At 40.8% G+C, this 17,272-nt stretch overlaps 1 protein-coding gene across 1 annotated transcript; it reads right to left on the bottom strand.

Moving 5' to 3' along the window:
- Window positions 1–13,021: 13,021 nt before the first annotated feature.
- LOC127639322 (natural killer cell receptor 2B4-like) lies at window positions 13,022–16,593 on the bottom strand. The gene is made up of 5 exons (XM_052121251.1): window positions 16,457–16,593; window positions 15,815–16,120; window positions 15,669–15,728; window positions 13,533–13,829; window positions 13,022–13,365 (listed from the first exon to the last, which is right to left on the bottom strand). The coding sequence occupies exons 1-5, from the start codon at window positions 16,497–16,499 to the stop codon at window positions 13,232–13,234; spliced, it is 840 nt and encodes a 279-aa protein (XP_051977211.1). The 5' UTR covers window positions 16,500–16,593; the 3' UTR covers window positions 13,022–13,231.
- Window positions 16,594–17,272: the final 679 nt, after the last annotated feature.

Genomic DNA, 17,272 nt, shown 5'->3' with positions numbered 1-17,272 from the left:
TATATCTAAACACTTGTTAAAATTGTACATGTAGTAGATTTAGTAAAGTTCTGTAATTGGCTCTTGGTGGAAATAAATAATATAGACTATCTTTATTTCTACTGCACATTTCAGATTTTAAGCAAAAATTTTTTAACAAATTAATAAGAGAAATCTACATAAATTAATAACATAAACAACATAAACATACAAGAATATCATATATATATATACACACTGTGTTCTGACACAAGCAACACTGTTTGTCCCATAACATATTCTATTTACTTAAACAAAATTTCTTCTTGATTGTTTTTAAAATGTTTTAGCGTACAGTAAGTGCACACACAAATCCCATGTCAACCCAAATTATAATGTAATTTCTTTATATTATTTGAGCAGGCAAGAAATAGACACATGACAAAAGGAAAATGGAGCATTAAACATGCTCACAAGAACGCGAGAGGTCTCAGACATGAGCTTGAGATGTCGACTCGAGGACATAGGATCCCGGAGTGGCATGAACATCTAAACTATAGAATCGAATTAATGTGTGCAGAAAGGACCAACCTGCCGCATCACAAACTTGCTGCAGAGGGACACCTTTAGCCAAGGCTTTAGAGGAGGCGAGCCCTCTGGTAGAGTGAGCCCTGATACTTACTGGCGAAGCTTGACAGAGCGCCTTGTAGGCCAGGGCAGTAGCGTCCCTCACCCCATGCGACATAGTCTGCTTGTCTATGTCGGTTGCATAGTCCCCCCGGTTGCAGCTCCCATGGCAAACAAATAGTTGCCCTGACTTATGCCACTGGCTAGTGCGGTGGACATAAGTCTAAAGGGCACAGACTGGACACAGTCTGTGAAGTCTTTGCTGCTCCGGAGTTGCAAACGGCGGGGAGCAGAAGGCTTAGAGAGTGACCTGATGTAGGGTCGCAAAGGCACCTTAGGCAAGTAGTCAGGATGAGGGTGCAAAATTGCTTTGGTCATTCCTGGGGCAAACTCTAAACAGGCTGGCAAAACAGACAGAGCCTGTAAGTCCCCAAACCTCTTTAGAGAGGTAATCGCCATAAGAAAAACCTTCTTGAGAGTCAGAAGTCTGTCAGACGCTGACTCTAGAGGTTCAAAGGGGGTCTCAACCAGTCCCTCAAGGACTATTGCTAAGTCCTATGAAGAGGTCTTGGTCCTAGCAGGGGATGCCTCTCAAAGGGCACCCCGTCCATCAAGGTGTGGCAAGCCGAAATGGCCACATAGACCCTGAGAGTGGCGGGGCATGTGCCTGCTGACAGTTCTTCCTGCAGAAAGTCCAGAACTGAAGAAATATGGCAGTTAACTGGATCTGCATTATGAACTTTTAGTAGAGGGAAATGCATACAGGCGCATTCTGGGCCATGTATACGCTACCGCGTCCAGCCCCGGGGGGGGCTGGGTGACTCAGGGAGAAGTAGAGGAGACATTGCACTATTCATAGAGGCGAAGAGGTCCTCTTCTGCCCTGTAAATTTTCACCCAGATTTGTTCCAAGTGGAAGGAGCCCTAGCAATTAAAATGGTCTCGAAAACCTCAGGAGAAAGCCCTGTGTACCTCAGTTGGTACCCTTCAGGGGCAAAGCGTGAAAGGTTCCACAATTTGGGCCGGGGATGAAATATTGTCCCCTGTGCCTGAGAAAGAAGGTCCTTCCTGTTTGGAATCGCCCAAGGCGAGCCGTCGAGGAGAGATATTAACCCCGAGAACCATACCCTGTTCGGCCAGCGCGGCGCTATCAGTAAGAGGCAAGACCCTTGCTAGCGAACTCTGGCCAAGACTCCCGGGAGCAGAGACACCGGGGAAAAACGCATACAGACGCATTCAGGGCCACGTAGTGCAGGGGTGTCAAACGGCCCGTGGGATGATTTGTGGAACAAATAAATAAGTAATGTTTGATGCATTCACGTTGATTTAGCCTGTAACTTGGGTAAGATGTATTATTATATTGTTAGCTACAGCGGAACAGATACACAGTTAAAGTTGTGGTGTTGCGTGTGTTATAGTTTGCATTTACTTGCATTCATCGCTTGCAGAGTCACGCGCATCAGTGAACATGTCTGAGGGGGACTCCTAAAGTTGGACATATTCAATAACTCGTGAATTTAAACGTTGTTAAAACAAAAGCGTTGCATCTTTCCAACCATAGTAAAGTGGACAACGAGCTACAAACTAATTCACTTCACACATCAGTGATGATCTGATGCAAAGATATGTGACTTTGTGAACACTGTATGAACTTCATGTCTTGAGAGACCTGCTCCCTTACAGGCTTATGCATGATTTGACCATTTATGGATCTGTGTCTTCTGCCATTGCTTTGTGTTTATCCGAAAATTGTGATCTAAGACTTTGTGCATAACCTGTAAGTGACATCTGGGGCGTGGACAAGTGTTCCTACTTATTTCTGTACTTGTCACTCATGTTGGCAGTCTTCAGTCTAGTGTGTGTTTGGCAGTGTTAGGGTGAAGTTAGGGCGGGGTTAGAAGGTGAAAGATGTGTGTTACTGGAGGAAACTGCAGTACAGGAGTGGGTCTATAAATAGTTTGACACAGAAGTTCATCTGGAGCAGCACAGCAGATATTTGCTTGTTCTTTGTGTCTGACTTTATTGTGCGGACACCAGAAACTTTTGATTCTGTTTCTTCGGACTCGTCCCATACGATAGATCTCTGTGTGTATATCGTGTTTTGGGCTCGATCAGCATCACACATTCAGAAGCACAACCATAAACGATAGAAACACTCTCAGGACATCAGGATGACACCGTTGAGGAGTTTGAAGAAGAGCGGGATATTTGTTGGGTTTATCCTCATGTTTGTGAAAGGTAAGAACTTGATTAAACTGGTAATGACTCGTTGTCCCGTTAAAACAAGGATCAGTTCTGTGTGCTTCTTTAAAGTTCTCATTTACATTTATGCATTTGGCAGACGCTTTTATCAGAGCGACATACAGTGCACTTATTACAGGGACAATCCCCCCGGAGCAACCTGGAGTTAAGTGCCTTGCTCAAGGACACAATGGTGGTGGCGGCTGTGGGGATCGAACCAGTGACCTTCTGATTATCAGTTTACCAGTTATGTGGTTTAGGCCCTTAAAAGTGATCTCTCTATAAACATGATGCTGTTGATAAAGACACTTGCTCGGTTGAGGGCAATTGTCCCAAATTAAATCTATTGTTGCTTTAGATAAAAGCGTCAGAGATGACAGTTGACCGAGCATGTGCTGGTATTATTAATGTATTAATGTATGAGGCAAGGTTTTATCTAAGAATGTGAAGAATAACCGGTCTTGTCTGCTGTAATGGAAAGCAGATATTGATGATGAGAGTCTCTCCACAGGATTACACGTATACTTGGACAAATACTTATACAAAGCAGAAACAGCACGTGAGAGTGGATGATTTGTTGGATCTCACTTGATAAGATGAAAATGAAAAACTCTTCCTATATTTCTCTGCTTGTCACTCATGTTGGCAGTCTTCAGTCTTGTAGTGTGTGTTTGGCACTAACTGATGTAAACAGGTTCAGATGTGATGCAGTCAGTGAGATGTGCTCATGACAGAGTAAATGAATATGATCAATATAATGGAAATAAAACACTCAGGTAGAGATAAACTTGTTTGTTACAAATAAACAGTCTTCATTCTGCCTGTTATCTGCTTCCAGAATGTCAGGCACAGATTGCGGAACACAGTTGATAAATATCTGACAGTGATTTCGGGTGTGGCAGAAAGAAGTGTGTTACTGGAGAAACTGCAGTACAGGACTGGGTGTATCCTGGGGACTCCAGTAGTTGTAAAAGCAAATGTGTGCGTTTAAATCACTTGCACCTTTATTAGCAACTGACACATAAGTGCCAGATTTACATGTCATTCTGCTTCACACGATCTCCACCTGGACAAAAGCACGAGGATTATTTGTGCAAATCTTCTGTAAATGTCATTGTTTCCACTCAACTGTCACTTCCTGATACTGTCAAGCAACTGTTCGATGCCGAACACAACAGAAGAGATTGACAGGCAGAATAAGATAAAATATTTGTGGATCTCACTTGATAAGATGAAAATGACAAACTGTTCCTATTTCTCTGCTTGTCACTCATCTTGAAAGTTTTCAGTCTAGTGTGTGTTTGGCTGTGTTAGGGTGAAGTTAGGGCGGGGTTAGAAGGTGAAAGATGTGTGTTACTGGAGGAAACTGCAGTACAGGAGTGGGTTTATAAATAGTTTGACACAGAAGTTCATCTGGAGCAGCACAGCAGATATTTGCTTGTTCTTTGTGTCTGACTTTATTGTGCAGACACCAGAAAATTTTGATTCTGTTTCTACGGACTCGTCCCATACGATAGATCTCTGGTGTATATCGTGTTTTGGGCTCATAGAGAAGCCGAAAGATCAGCATCACACATTATATTCAGAAGCACAACCATAAACGATAGAAACACTCTCAGGACATCAGGATGACACCGTTGAGGAGTTTGAAGAAGAGCGGGATATTTGTTGGGTTTATCCTCATGTTTGTGAAAGGTAAGAACTTGATTAAACTGGTAATGACTCGTTGTCCCGTTAAAACAAGGATCAGTTCTGTGTGCTTCTTTAAAGTTCTCATTTACATTTATGCATTTGGCAGACGCTTTTATCAGAGCGACATACAGTGCACTTATTACAGGGACAATCCCCCCGGAGCAACCTGGAGTTAAGTGACTTACTCAAGGACACAATGGTGGTGGCAGCTGTGGGGATCGAACCAGTGACCTTCTGATTACCAGTTTAGCAATTATGTGGTTTAGGCCCTTAAAAGTGATCTCTCTATAAACATGATGCTGTTGATCAAGACACTTGCTCGGTCGAGGGGAATTGTCCCAAATTAAATCTATTGTTGCTTTAGATAAAAGCGTCAGAGATGACAGTTGACCGAGCATGTGCTGGTATTATTAATGTATTAATGTATGAGGCAAGGTTTTATCTAAGAATGTGAAGAATAACCGGTCTTGTCTGCTGTAATGGAAAGCAGATATTGATGATGAGAGTCTCTCCACAGGATTACACTTGGACAAATACTTATACAAAGCAGAAACAGCACGTGAGAGTGGATGATTTGTTGGATCTCACTTGATAAGATGAAAATGAAAAACTCTTCCTATATTTCTCTGCTTCTCACTCATGTTGGCAGTCTTCAGTCTTGTAGTGTGTGTTTGGCACTAACTGATGTAAACAGGTTCAGATGTGATGCAGTCAGTGAGATGTGCTCATGACAGAGTAAATGAATATGATCAATATAATGGAAATAAAACACTCAGGTAGAGATAAACTTGTTTGTTACAAATAAACAGTCTTCATTCTGCCTGTTATCTGCTTCCAGAATGTCAGGCACAGGTTGCAGAAACAATAGAAAAGTTGAGATCGCAGTTGATAAATATCTGACAGTGATTTCGGGTGTGGCAGAAGAAGGAGGAAGAAGTGTGTTACTGGAGAAACTGCAGTACAGGACTGGGTGTATCCTGGGGACTCCAGTAGTTGTAAAAGCAAATGTGTGCTTTTAAATCACTTGCAGCTTTATTAGTAAGTGACACATAAGTGCCAGATTTACATGTCATTCTGCTTCACACGATCTCCACCTGGACAAAAGCACGAGGATTATTTGTGCAAATCTTCTGTAAATGTCATTGTTTCCACTCAACTGTCACTTGCTGCTGCTGTCAAGCAACTGTTCGATGCCGAACACAACAGCGGAGAGATTGACGGGCAGGAATTTGGGCAATAGTTGCATCAAGTCTCTTATAATCGACCAATTGGTGTGCGAGAAAGTGGGACTTAAAAAGAGGGCTTAAAGCAATGCAAATATGCGCGCGCACACACAATGACGTATTAGACCAGATGCACATCATAATGCAACTAAAGCCAAAATCCCGGACATAAGGTCCGAATAATAGGACGTATGGTCACCCTATAGTATACCCCTTGTGTTTTGATGAACTGATCTTGATATGCAAGATTTATGATTAATGTGAAGCCTGAGTGACATCATATATATATATATATATATAATCCTTGCCTGAGTGATACTTACCTGTTATACTTCACCTGCTGTGTCTGTGCTGGATATGTGAGATCTGCTCCCCTGTTAGAGGGACACACCCGTATGCATGATTGAAGGTCAAGTTTCCTGTTTATGCAAGTGCCGTGCATGATTTGACCATTTATGGATCTGTGGCTTCTGCCATTGCTTTGTGTTTATCCGAAGATTGTGATGTAAGACTTTGTGCATAACCTGTAAGTGGCAGCGGGGCGTGGTCAAGCGTCCGTCCGAGAGAGAAAGTGGTAAGGGCGTTTGCACCTGAGCTAGATTATGTTGAACACCTGTTTCTTATGGTAAATCGTATCTTTTACCCCAATATTAGCTATGAAAACCTCATCTTGTGAACAGCACGTGAGAGTGGATGATTTGTTGGATCTCACTTGATAAGATGAAAATGACAAACTGTTCCTATATTTCTCTGCTTGTCACTCATGTTGGCAGTCTTCAGTCTTGTAGTGTGTGTTTGGCACTAACTGACAGTGAGGTTAGGGCGAGGTTAGAAGGTGAAAGATGTGTGTTACTGGAGGAAATCTGCAGTACAGGAGTGGGTTTATAAATAGTTTGTCACACAAGTTCATCTGGAGCAGCACAGTAGATATTTGCTTGTTTTTGTATCTGACTTTATTGTGCAGACACCGGAAACTTTTGATTGTTTCACTCTCTGACCGCAACTCTAGATGTATCATTTCCTTTCAATCCATCTGAAAAATTAGAGTTTGCTTCTGGAGTAAAATCACATTAAAATAACAACACCGATAAAGGTGACATTTATCATGAGTTTGTGTGTAATTGTTTGTAATAAATAACTAAAATAATGAATCATGGTTTTGCTACAGTATTGTAGTTGGTATGGTTCATTGTGTGGTCACTGTGGTTTCACTAATAGTTAAACTAGTTACTGTAGTGAAAACATGGTTAATGTTTGTAAGAGTGAACACAACAGAAGTCTCAGATTTGGCTCACAAATGTAAAAACAAATAATGACTTGAATTATGACTAAAAGTAATATTTTAAATTACCCATTTTATCTCTATTACAACAACAACAAAATGAGTTTAATAGAAGTGTCGGTGTCGCTATGTTTTATCAGTATTGACGATTTGGACTTGAAATGATTGTATCGGATGGAAAAGAGAATAAGTGCATCACCCATCCCTATTCAACTGCGATGGGGGAAATTGGGTTCCAGGTATTTGCCATTTTATATGTTTTGATCTTGGATGGCCTGTTTCACTGAGAAACCTCTTTTCACAACAATTGTGGATTTTTGAGCAAAACAAACATTTGATTTCAACTTGTGCTGAAAATGTAGAACTGACTTGATGTTCTTCGTTCATGAAACACCTGCAAACGTGAGTCACTGTGACATCAGATGCACTGAGTTCCCCAGACAGGATGTGGTGGTGTCAGTGCCTGCAGGGTATTGAACATTTGATTTCCTTCTGCAATCATTTTGTCAGAACATGAACAATAATCATCAGCTTCACAGTGCAATACAAATTATTAGGCCATATTAGCAAATACTTGTGCAGGATGGGATCTATTTAATCTTCCGCTCACATGCGCGTGCATACATGCTCAAAGACACAAGCGGACAAGCGCTTGTGACGTCACACGGCTCGTTCAATCAAACAAGTGTCTTGTAGAGGTAATGATAGAAAATCAAAATTCACACTGAAATAACAACACATCTAAATGTGACATGTATTGTAATTAGTTTGTGCGTAATTGTTGTTAATAAGTAATTAAAATAGTTAACCAAGGATTTAATACAATATTACTTTAGTCTTAATAAACTTTTTAGTCCCGGTCTCTGCGTGAAGGTGCAGGAAATGCGAGGTACCTATTTAAATGTCTGTGTGACACTGAAATACGGAGGAGAAAGAGGTGTTTTACTGGAGGAATCCGGAGTACAGCAGTGGAGTAGCTATAAATAGTTTGACACATGCGCAACACGCGTCATTAACAGAAGTTCATCTGTGCGGCTCATCCCATATGATAGATCTGAGTCGTGTTTTGAGTTCGTAGAGAAGCCGAAAGATCAGCATCACACATTATATTCAGAAGCACAACCATAAACGATAGAAACACTCTCAGGACATCAGGATGACACCGTTGAGGAGTTTGAAGAAGAGCGGGATATTTGTTGGGTTTATCCTCATGTTTGTGAAAGGTAAGAACTTGATTAAACTGGTAATGACTCGTTGTCCCGTTAAAACAAGGATCAGTTCTGTGTGCTTTAAATTGGACCTATTATGCAAAATTCACTTTTACATGGTGTTTGTACATAAATGTGAGTCGGCAGTGTGTGTACACAATCACCCTACAATGTTAAAAGTCCACCAAATCCTCTTTCTTATATTTCTGTTAATCAAAATAGTGTGTCAAAATGAACCGTTTTAGTTTCTGCTCTAAAGTGACGGTCTCGCGCAGGACAGGTGACTCCACTCACCCTATTATAATAGATCAGAGTGTTCCCCAGGGGGCGCCAGAGAGGATTCGTACATTCATGACATGCTTGGAATTGCAATTTATCTTGCATTGGGACCAAACACACAGAGTTAAAGTCTGCCGCTTTAATCTTAATTAAGTTAATGTCAATGTTACTGGACACTTTTATTTTCTTTTGTCGTTTAAGAAGGCTAAAAAATGGAGTTCTCAGAGTTTGGCCCATTATATTATTTAACAGTCATACTGGTGTGTCAGTGAGCGTTATTTAAATAAATGTTTATTTTGTAGTAAACCACATAGCTTGTCAGTTGTCATTCATTTTAGTTAAGATATGCTGTGGTACACTTGTATATGGATTTTTCTTATTTGACATGTGCATAGATGTTTTAGGAAAGTCATGGAAAAGTAATGGGAAACGATTGGTGAAAATGTGTATGAACCCTGATAACGGTTCACGTCTGTACACATCTGTGCTGCTAGCGTGTGTGTTATGCATATGTGTGTGCTAAATGGATCCCCATCTCGCGAGCTATGGCTCAACATGGACCTCCACTGCTATGTGATGGAGGTTCCACCTGACTCTGCTAAAGCAATCGATCAAGGCTGCAGGTGGAGGGCGACTCAGTTTCCCCTTCACCGTAGCCCACTCGATCACTTATGTGCAGTGCAGGTTTTCGCTCATGAATGAACCACATCATCATTTTTTTTTTTGCCTATGGAAGTGATTTTTACGCATTTGATACAGTGACTGTCTTAAAGTGCTCTAGGGGGAGGCTCACTTTAACCCAATTTGAAAACCCCTGTCATAGATCCTCCCCTGAGTGATCTACACACACAGTCCACGCTGGAGCAGATACAGTGAGAAGAATAATGTCTCCGCTTAGTAAGATTCACAAGTGTTCTGTTGTTGCATCAGAGCCACTGAAGACGCAGTGGATAAACTGGACTGTTAATCTGGCATACCGGGCATTTTCCCAGTCGGCCGATGAACTTTGGGGCCAATCAGGGGCGGACTGGCCATCGGGAGAACAGAGCGGGTCGGTGGGTCCGCTGCGAAACGGGACGAATGTGCCGCCGCGTTATGCCCAAGGGTATGAATTAAGAGAGGCAAGGTTTTATTTAAGAATGTGAAGAATAACCGGTCTTGTCTGCTGTAATGGAAAGCAGATATTGATGATGAGAGTCTCTCCACAGGATTACATGTCAGACAAATACTTATACAAAGCAGAAACGGCACGTGAGAGTGGATGATTTGTTGGATAAGATGAAAATGACAAACTGTTCCTTTCTCTGCTTCTCACTCATGTTGGCAGTCTTCAGTCTTGTAGTGTGTGTTTGGCACTAACTGATGTAAACAGGTTCAGATGTGATGCAGTCAGTGAGATGTGCTCATGACAGAGTAAGTGAACATGATCAATATAATGGAAATAAAATGCTCATTCTGCCTGTTAACTGCTTTCACTGTATTGAACAAGCTTAAATCTAGATAATGGAGTATAATTGGCCCTTGGGTATAATGTATTTATGTCCATTTAAGTCTGCATACAGTAGATAAATATTAATATATTATTTATTTATTTTATTTCTCTCATAATTTTCTCCCCCTCATCCCATCCCAGATGTGCATACATTTCTTTCTTCTGTAGAAAACAAATGAGGATTTTTAGAAGATGATAACAGTAGGGTTAGGTCCAGTGGATAAATCCATGTCTTCAGAAGTGATATGATAGGTATGGGGGAGAAACAGGTCTATTATCAAGTCCTTATTTACTATCAATCTCCACTTTCTCCTTTAGTGGTTTAGCGGTTAGTGTTGTTTGTGTTTCTCACCCACACCTATATCACCTATATATTCTGAAGACATTAATTAAACCATTGGAGTCGTATTGAATACTTTTATGCTGCCTTTATGTGCTTTATGAAGCTTCAAAGTTCTGGGCTACTTCCCTTCTGACAATCTATAAACAGTTTGTAATCAGGCTCAGAAGACAGCAGGTCAAAATGGGGGGTGGTCACGTTGCAATTGTTCACCTAAACAAGGGTAGAGCTCCATAATCTCAGGCCTATTGCTTATTTCGCAGATTCCCAAACCAGCATTTCATGAAGCGCATTATGGCGAGCGGAATCTCCAAAAGGGGCGTTCTCCGCTCAGGTGATTCACCGTTCTGATGAATATGGAGAGGCGGTGCTTTATTGTTGTAAACCGGCGAGTATAAATATTTTCACACAGTAGTGCATCTGGAGCAGCACAGCATATACATGCTTGTTTTTGTGTCCGACTTCATTGTGCGGACACCGGAAACTTTTGATTCTCGGACTCTTCCCATATGATAGATCTGAGTCGTGGGGCTCATAGAGAAGCCGAAAGATCAGCATCACACATTATATTCAGAAGCACAACCATAAACGATAGAAACACTCTCAGGACATCAGGATGACACCGTTGAGGAGTTTGAAGAAGAGCGGGATATTTGTTGGGTTTATCCTCATGTTTGTGAAAGGTAAGAACTTGATTAAACTGGTAATGACTCGTTGTCCCGTTAAAACAAGGATCAGTTCTGTGTGCTTCTATGTGAATGAACTTGACAGGACCCGCAAACAAATGAGGTTTTCAGTAAATAATGTCTGTTTGCACATGCGCAGTTCATTCACGTCTGTGTCAGCTGCTGCTCTGTCTGCCGCTCACTGAACAGAGGAGACGCAGCGAGACCTCGCGCGGCAATTCTTCTAAGGAAAGTAGCGAAGGTTTGCCCAAAAAGTCGCTAGATTTGTCGCTAGCTGCTTTTTAGAAGAAAAAGAAGGCAAACTGATATCGTGCTTTGGTGCCAATTGTTCAGATGTGTCGTGCGGTCATTTTACTTAAAGTCCCTCAAGATGATTTATGAACTGTTAACGTGATTTTCTTGATCAATGCACTCCAAGACACATCGAGGGGAATTATCTGTAATGTTAAATATATTGCCAGTAGCTTTATTATTTTTTTTATTGAGAACATGAGTTACAAACCAGGTACATAATCAAGTTGTATATATCAAAAATCTCCTGCCTCAGGTTGAGCACAATCAAAACGATATAAAAAAGGACTTTCAGTGACTTAAGAGTTTAAACTCATTCTTTCAATGGTTTAAACTGGGCTTAGTTATGTATAAAAACTTTCCCCAGTGATAACAAAATGTTGAGAACAAAGTCCATGCACCGATTTTAAATAAATCCAGCATTGTTCCTTGACCTTATGAAGAAGAGACTCTCCAGTGGATTTGATCTTAATTTTCAAAACGTTATTTCAACTGCATGATAGGCCTATAGGTGCTGGTCCATACGGTTCCATTTGTTATTTTTATTTGTATTTTGTTGCGTGCTTACTACCTATTATTTAATTTGCTGTTATGCTGATAAAATAAATTGTGCATATTTGCGTGCTGTAGCCTATAACTGAGTCGCTAAAATAATTATTAGGCCTATGTGATTAGCCTCTTGGCATCTGTGTAAACAACATTAACCATTTATTCATCTAGAAGGTTTTGTTTGGAGTGCAAACAATTTACAGTTGGTAGTAGATGCAATTTACTAAAATATTCTGTCTTGAATGCAGGGGTTAATATGTGATTTCAGAGGTGGGGAACCTTAAAATCACATGATTGCTGTTATAACATCAATTTAATATAAAATATGTATATTCATTTGTATGGCTTTTAACTAAGCAACATTGCTACTGCATATTGATCTCAGAAATGGGTGTGTGTGTGTGATTTCATACAGTATTTTGCGATTTCTATGAATTCGAGATCGGACCACAGAACAATAGCGAAGCGGATTGCACATCTGTATGGGGGGACGTGCCATCTCGCGCCACTCTTGAATAGCTGCCTCTACCAGCGTACTGACTTAGGGCTAAACATATGCCTTAAATAGTTTCTGAGCAAGTATACTCGTGAAATGGAGGCGGAATGTGGGCTCCTCCGTCCCCTGGCAGATGGCCGCGGGTGCTCCGTTGGGGTGGATGGTAGAGATGGAAGAACTCCACTACGGCATATCCCTCCTCCTTCCCGGGTTTCGGCACCAGTGAAAAGGTATTAATGGAAAGGAGGAGGCAAGAACCGGCATGACAATATAAATAATATTTAATGGAAAACTGAACCAAAAACACACAAACACAAACACACAGTGCAGCTGCCTGTAATTCTCTCGAACTATCGTCACCGGCCGCCTTTATCCCTCGTCGTCCCCCATCAGACTGATTGGGGACCGGGTGTGTGTTGTTCCAGCCCGGCCCCGCCCTCCTCCGCTCTACAATGAGATTAAATATGTACATGTGTCATTTATTTCTGCACACACAAAATTTTAAATCACATCTATGAATTTCTGATTCATATTTGCTGAATTATGGTTGTTTTTACTGTTAAATATCTTAATCTATAACTATAAAACAGTAATAATGATTAATAATACTTTTAATAATAAATACAGGGGGAATTTTATTGAATTCATTCATCTGCTCAACAAAATCACACACAGTAATGTCATTCTTAGGTAAACCTCTGGTAGCTTCTTCAGTAAACAAAATCCATTGCGAGCAAAAAGTCAATGCATCACGACTGCCACTAGGGAGACAAAAACAACAGTCCAAGTGAAAAGGTGGCTTAAGAGACAGTTGTTCAACAACAATCACCTTGTGAGAATGGACTTTGCATCATTGAAGAGTTGACGTTTATGCTTTCTTCTCCTGTTGAACTCGTCTGGATCTGAAGTGCTCAACCAATACAGCAACAGTAGCCACACCCACCAGAGCAGAGATGACCAATCGGATCACTGCTTCAGTAAAACCATAACACTGCATAGGGTCTGAATGAAGAAAACTGTGAAACAGAGCTGTGCATTTCAACAAGCTTCGGTAATTACATTTAGGAAGGGAATAAATGCCAGCATTAATTGGATGCCACCATGATGAATGAATCTGTATATGAGGTCACAGATCAGCTCAGTATTTAAACACTAATATGCTGACATACCTGAACACGGCTGACAGACTTCAGTGATGTTGAGATGTTTAGTCTGGTTACAGATGGGATTGTTGATCACACAGCTGTAGATGTTGTTCTCCTGATATTCCACCTCCAGAGGTAGAGAGAGACTGCGGTTGAGATCAGACACACTGATGGAGGACAATAAACTGTTTCCTTTGTACCAGGAGAGAGTCACATGTGTCACATTCACCACTGAACACAGCAACACACATTTAGATGAACTTTCAGATGATGAAGAACATTGAGAAGAGTCTGTAGAGATGACAGGAATGGGCAGATGTGCTGGAAAACATGAAAGAAGAAACTGTGTTTTGCCATCTCCCAATTGACTTTATCAGAATTTTTAAGTCCAGACCGTAACCCCTCTTCAGTTCAGTGTGCTGACATGCAATGTGCCCGATGTTAAACATAGTGTGTATCTCATGAAATCTTAAGAATAGTATGAGATGGAGAATTCATAAGAAATCATTCAGCGCTGTTTGTATGAAGACCTACAACTTATACACCAACCAGTCACATACAGTACACTTCCCATGTATATTATTTATAGACTGTTTCTTCCTTGTTAAACTAAATGTGTGTCCAGGCAAAGGTAAATCTAACAATGAGGTGTAACACATTACCCAGACCCTTAACCTGACCATGATAGTAATAAAAATGCCGTTTTTTTTGTTTAGTTTTTTTGACCGAAGAAAGAGAAATGTGTGTTGTGATATTTTTTTTCCTAATTGTAACCCCTAACCCCATACCTAACCCTAAAGTGTAACACCGTACCCAGACCCTGGTAATGAATAAGTAATGTAAAAAGGTCCTTTGTGTGCAACAGACGAAAAGTGAACTTTCGGGTTCAGAATGCACGTTTGTATTATATTTTGTCATTTTAAGCTCTAACCAAACAACATGCCTAAACCTGACCATACATTTTAACCTGTGACAATGATCGTAATTGATAAATACATTTTGTGTATAATGGAAGAAAGAAAATATGATGGTTTTGAAGGAGACGAGAGAAGCGTGTGTGATTGGTTTGTGTATAAGTCGTACATTTTCTCATGAATTCTCCATTTTGTGTTGTTCTTTTTTTCTTTTATATCCCCTTTACTCCCAATCTGGAATGCCCAATTCCCACTACTTACTAGGTCCTCGTGGTGGCACGGTTACTCACAAGTGTCAGTTGCCTCCACTTCTGAGACATTCAATCCAAGCATCTTACCACGTGTCTTGTTGTGCACAACAACGCAGGTACCCACAGCATGTGGAGGCTCATTCTACTCTCCGCGATCCACGCATAACTCGCCACACGCCCCGTTGAGAGCTAGAACCACTAATTGTGACCATGAGGAGGTTACCCCATGTGACTGTACCCTCCCTAGCAACCGGGCCAATTTGGTTGCTTAGGAGACATGGCTGGAGTCACTCAGCACACCCTGGATTCGAACTCGCGACTCCAGGGGTGATAGTCAGCGTCAATACGCGCTGAGCTTCCCAGGCCCCCATCTCGAGTTATTCGTAAGAATTCTGAGACTGTTGATAATTTTCCTAAGCATACACAGCAATGTTTCATTTAATTGAAAAAAATACATTCAACACCAAGCTTAAGAAAATGTATCTACATGGTTGATCTTAATGCTGTTAAGGTTAGGGTATACTTATTTTCCGCCTGCCGTTCCATCCCGCACACTCTTGGGTGCTCAGCCTTTCAAAATATACTCCTTTGACCGCAAGCCCATACATATGTGATCGTTGCATGCTCACTACGACTGCTTTGTGATACTCTTTATTACAGTAAACACAGGTGCATACACCGATGTTCTAACACATAGACTGTCCACATCCATTTACATTTACATTTATGCATTTGGCAGACGCTTTTATCCAAAGTGACTTACAGAGCCCTTATTACAGGGACAATCCCACCAGAGCAACCTGGAGTTAAGTGCCTTGCTCAAGAACACAATGGTGGTGGCCGTGGGGCTCAAACCAGTGACCTTCTGATTAACAGATATGTGCTTTAGCCCACTACAACACCACCACAACATAACGTGTTACATTTTCATTGCGCACTGCATGAGATGTAGTGTCACGCAGAAAATCTAAGTATACTTTGGCCTTAAGGCTCACCTGGAGTTTGTTGCTCAGTGACCCGAGAGTTTGTACTGATGACAGGTGTTGTGACGGGTGCTTTAGAACAAGAAACAAAAAAAGCACGAAAAATTAAGATGCATTAAATGCAACAAACCAAGACATATAAGAGATATTTAACTCACCATAGACGGTAACTCGAAATGCCTTGTGTGAGACTCCTCGTTGGCTGAAAATAGTTAGTTTATAAAGTCCAGAGTATGAGCCTCTGATGTTCTTTATGGTAAGAGATCCAGTTGTAATGTCCAGTTGAATGCCTCTGAATCTCTCATCATATATAGTAATGATCTGCTTATAAATGTCAGCGATACGAGTGTCTGGAGGTCCGAAAAGCCACAGTATGGTATCCTCTCTCTGTATTGCAGTAAGACCTGTATGAAGAGTGACGGAATCTCCCTCCATCACTGACACCGTACCATCTGCATCGACATCTTAAACACATTTATATTAAAGAATATTGACACCTCAAGCTTAATTGCAGTGTGTTGGTTATTAAGAATTGTTTTATTGTTTAAAATGGACCACAAAAGGAAGTGACCAACAACAGGAAGTGGTTTTACTCTCATTCTGTTTCCACTTGGCTCCTTTGTGTGCCACTTATGAATAACGTAACAATTATCATATTTTTAAACTGATTTTTAAACGTAATGTTCACAAATATTGCAATGTCATCACATCACATATGTTACATTACCTAAGTGGCTTGATTAATCAACAAAACGTACATCAAAGGCAGAATAATTGTTGAATGATATTAAATACCTCACCTTGCACACAGATGAAAAACAAGATGATGCTCCACATAGACATTTTACAAGACTGGGCAGTAGTATTGCAAGTCTCCAGAGTATATTTAGATTCAGCAGATTGACCGTCAGATCGATGTGATACAGTCCACTGTGTTACTTCCACAGTCTCTGTTTCGCTGAGGTTTAGTGTCAGGTTGATGTTGCTTTCACTGCACTTGCGCAACAAAACTGAAAGTACAGAAACCCTTCATGTCTATACATGATGTACATTTCTAAATGTGCATGAGAGGCTAAAGCATCGCCCACTGCTGTGGATACATCTCTCTTGTTTGCTTTCTAACCACATTTGATCAAAGACACTTTTTCCTTCAGACATTTATCTCCTAGTTTTGTCTTCAGTGACACAGTTAAAGTCAGACATTTACATGCACCTTATCCAAATACAGTTAAACTCAGTTTTTCACAACTCCTGATGTAATCATAGAAAACATTCCCTGTCTTAGGTCAGTTAGGATCACTACTTTATTTTAAGAATGTGAAATATCAGAATAATAGTAGAGAGAGTGATATATGTAAGCTTTTATTTCTTTCATCACATTCTCAGTGGGTCAGAAGTTTACATGCACTTTGTTAGTATTTGGTAGCATTGCCTTTAAATTGTGTAACTTGGGTCAAATGTTTTGGGGCTCCTTCCACAAGCTTCTCACAATATGTTGCTGTAATTTTGGCCCATTCCTCCAGACAGAACTGGTGTAACTGAGTCAGGATTGTAGGACTCCTTGCTCGCAGATGCTTTTTCAGTTCTGCCCACAAATTTTTTGTCAGATTGAGGTC

The sequence above is a fragment of the Xyrauchen texanus genome, chromosome 48 (assembly GCF_025860055.1).
Source record: "Xyrauchen texanus isolate HMW12.3.18 chromosome 48, RBS_HiC_50CHRs, whole genome shotgun sequence".
NCBI lineage: Eukaryota > Metazoa > Chordata > Actinopteri > Cypriniformes > Catostomidae > Xyrauchen > Xyrauchen texanus.
This window is presented reverse-complemented; position numbering and strand designations above follow the sequence as displayed.

Coding starts and splice junctions, on each gene's coding strand:
- LOC127639322 (XM_052121251.1), bottom strand. CDS start 16,499: ATGTCTATGTGGAGCATCATCTTGTTTTTCATCTGTGTGCAAG. Junction 16,121..16,456: donor GTTTTTCATCTGTGTGCAAG/GTGAGGTATTTA, acceptor AATGTGTTTAAG/ATGTCGATGCAGATGGTACG. Junction 13,366..13,532: donor AGTCTGTCAGCCGTGTTCAG/GTATGTCAGCAT, acceptor TTCTTCATTCAG/ACCCTATGCAGTGTTATGGT.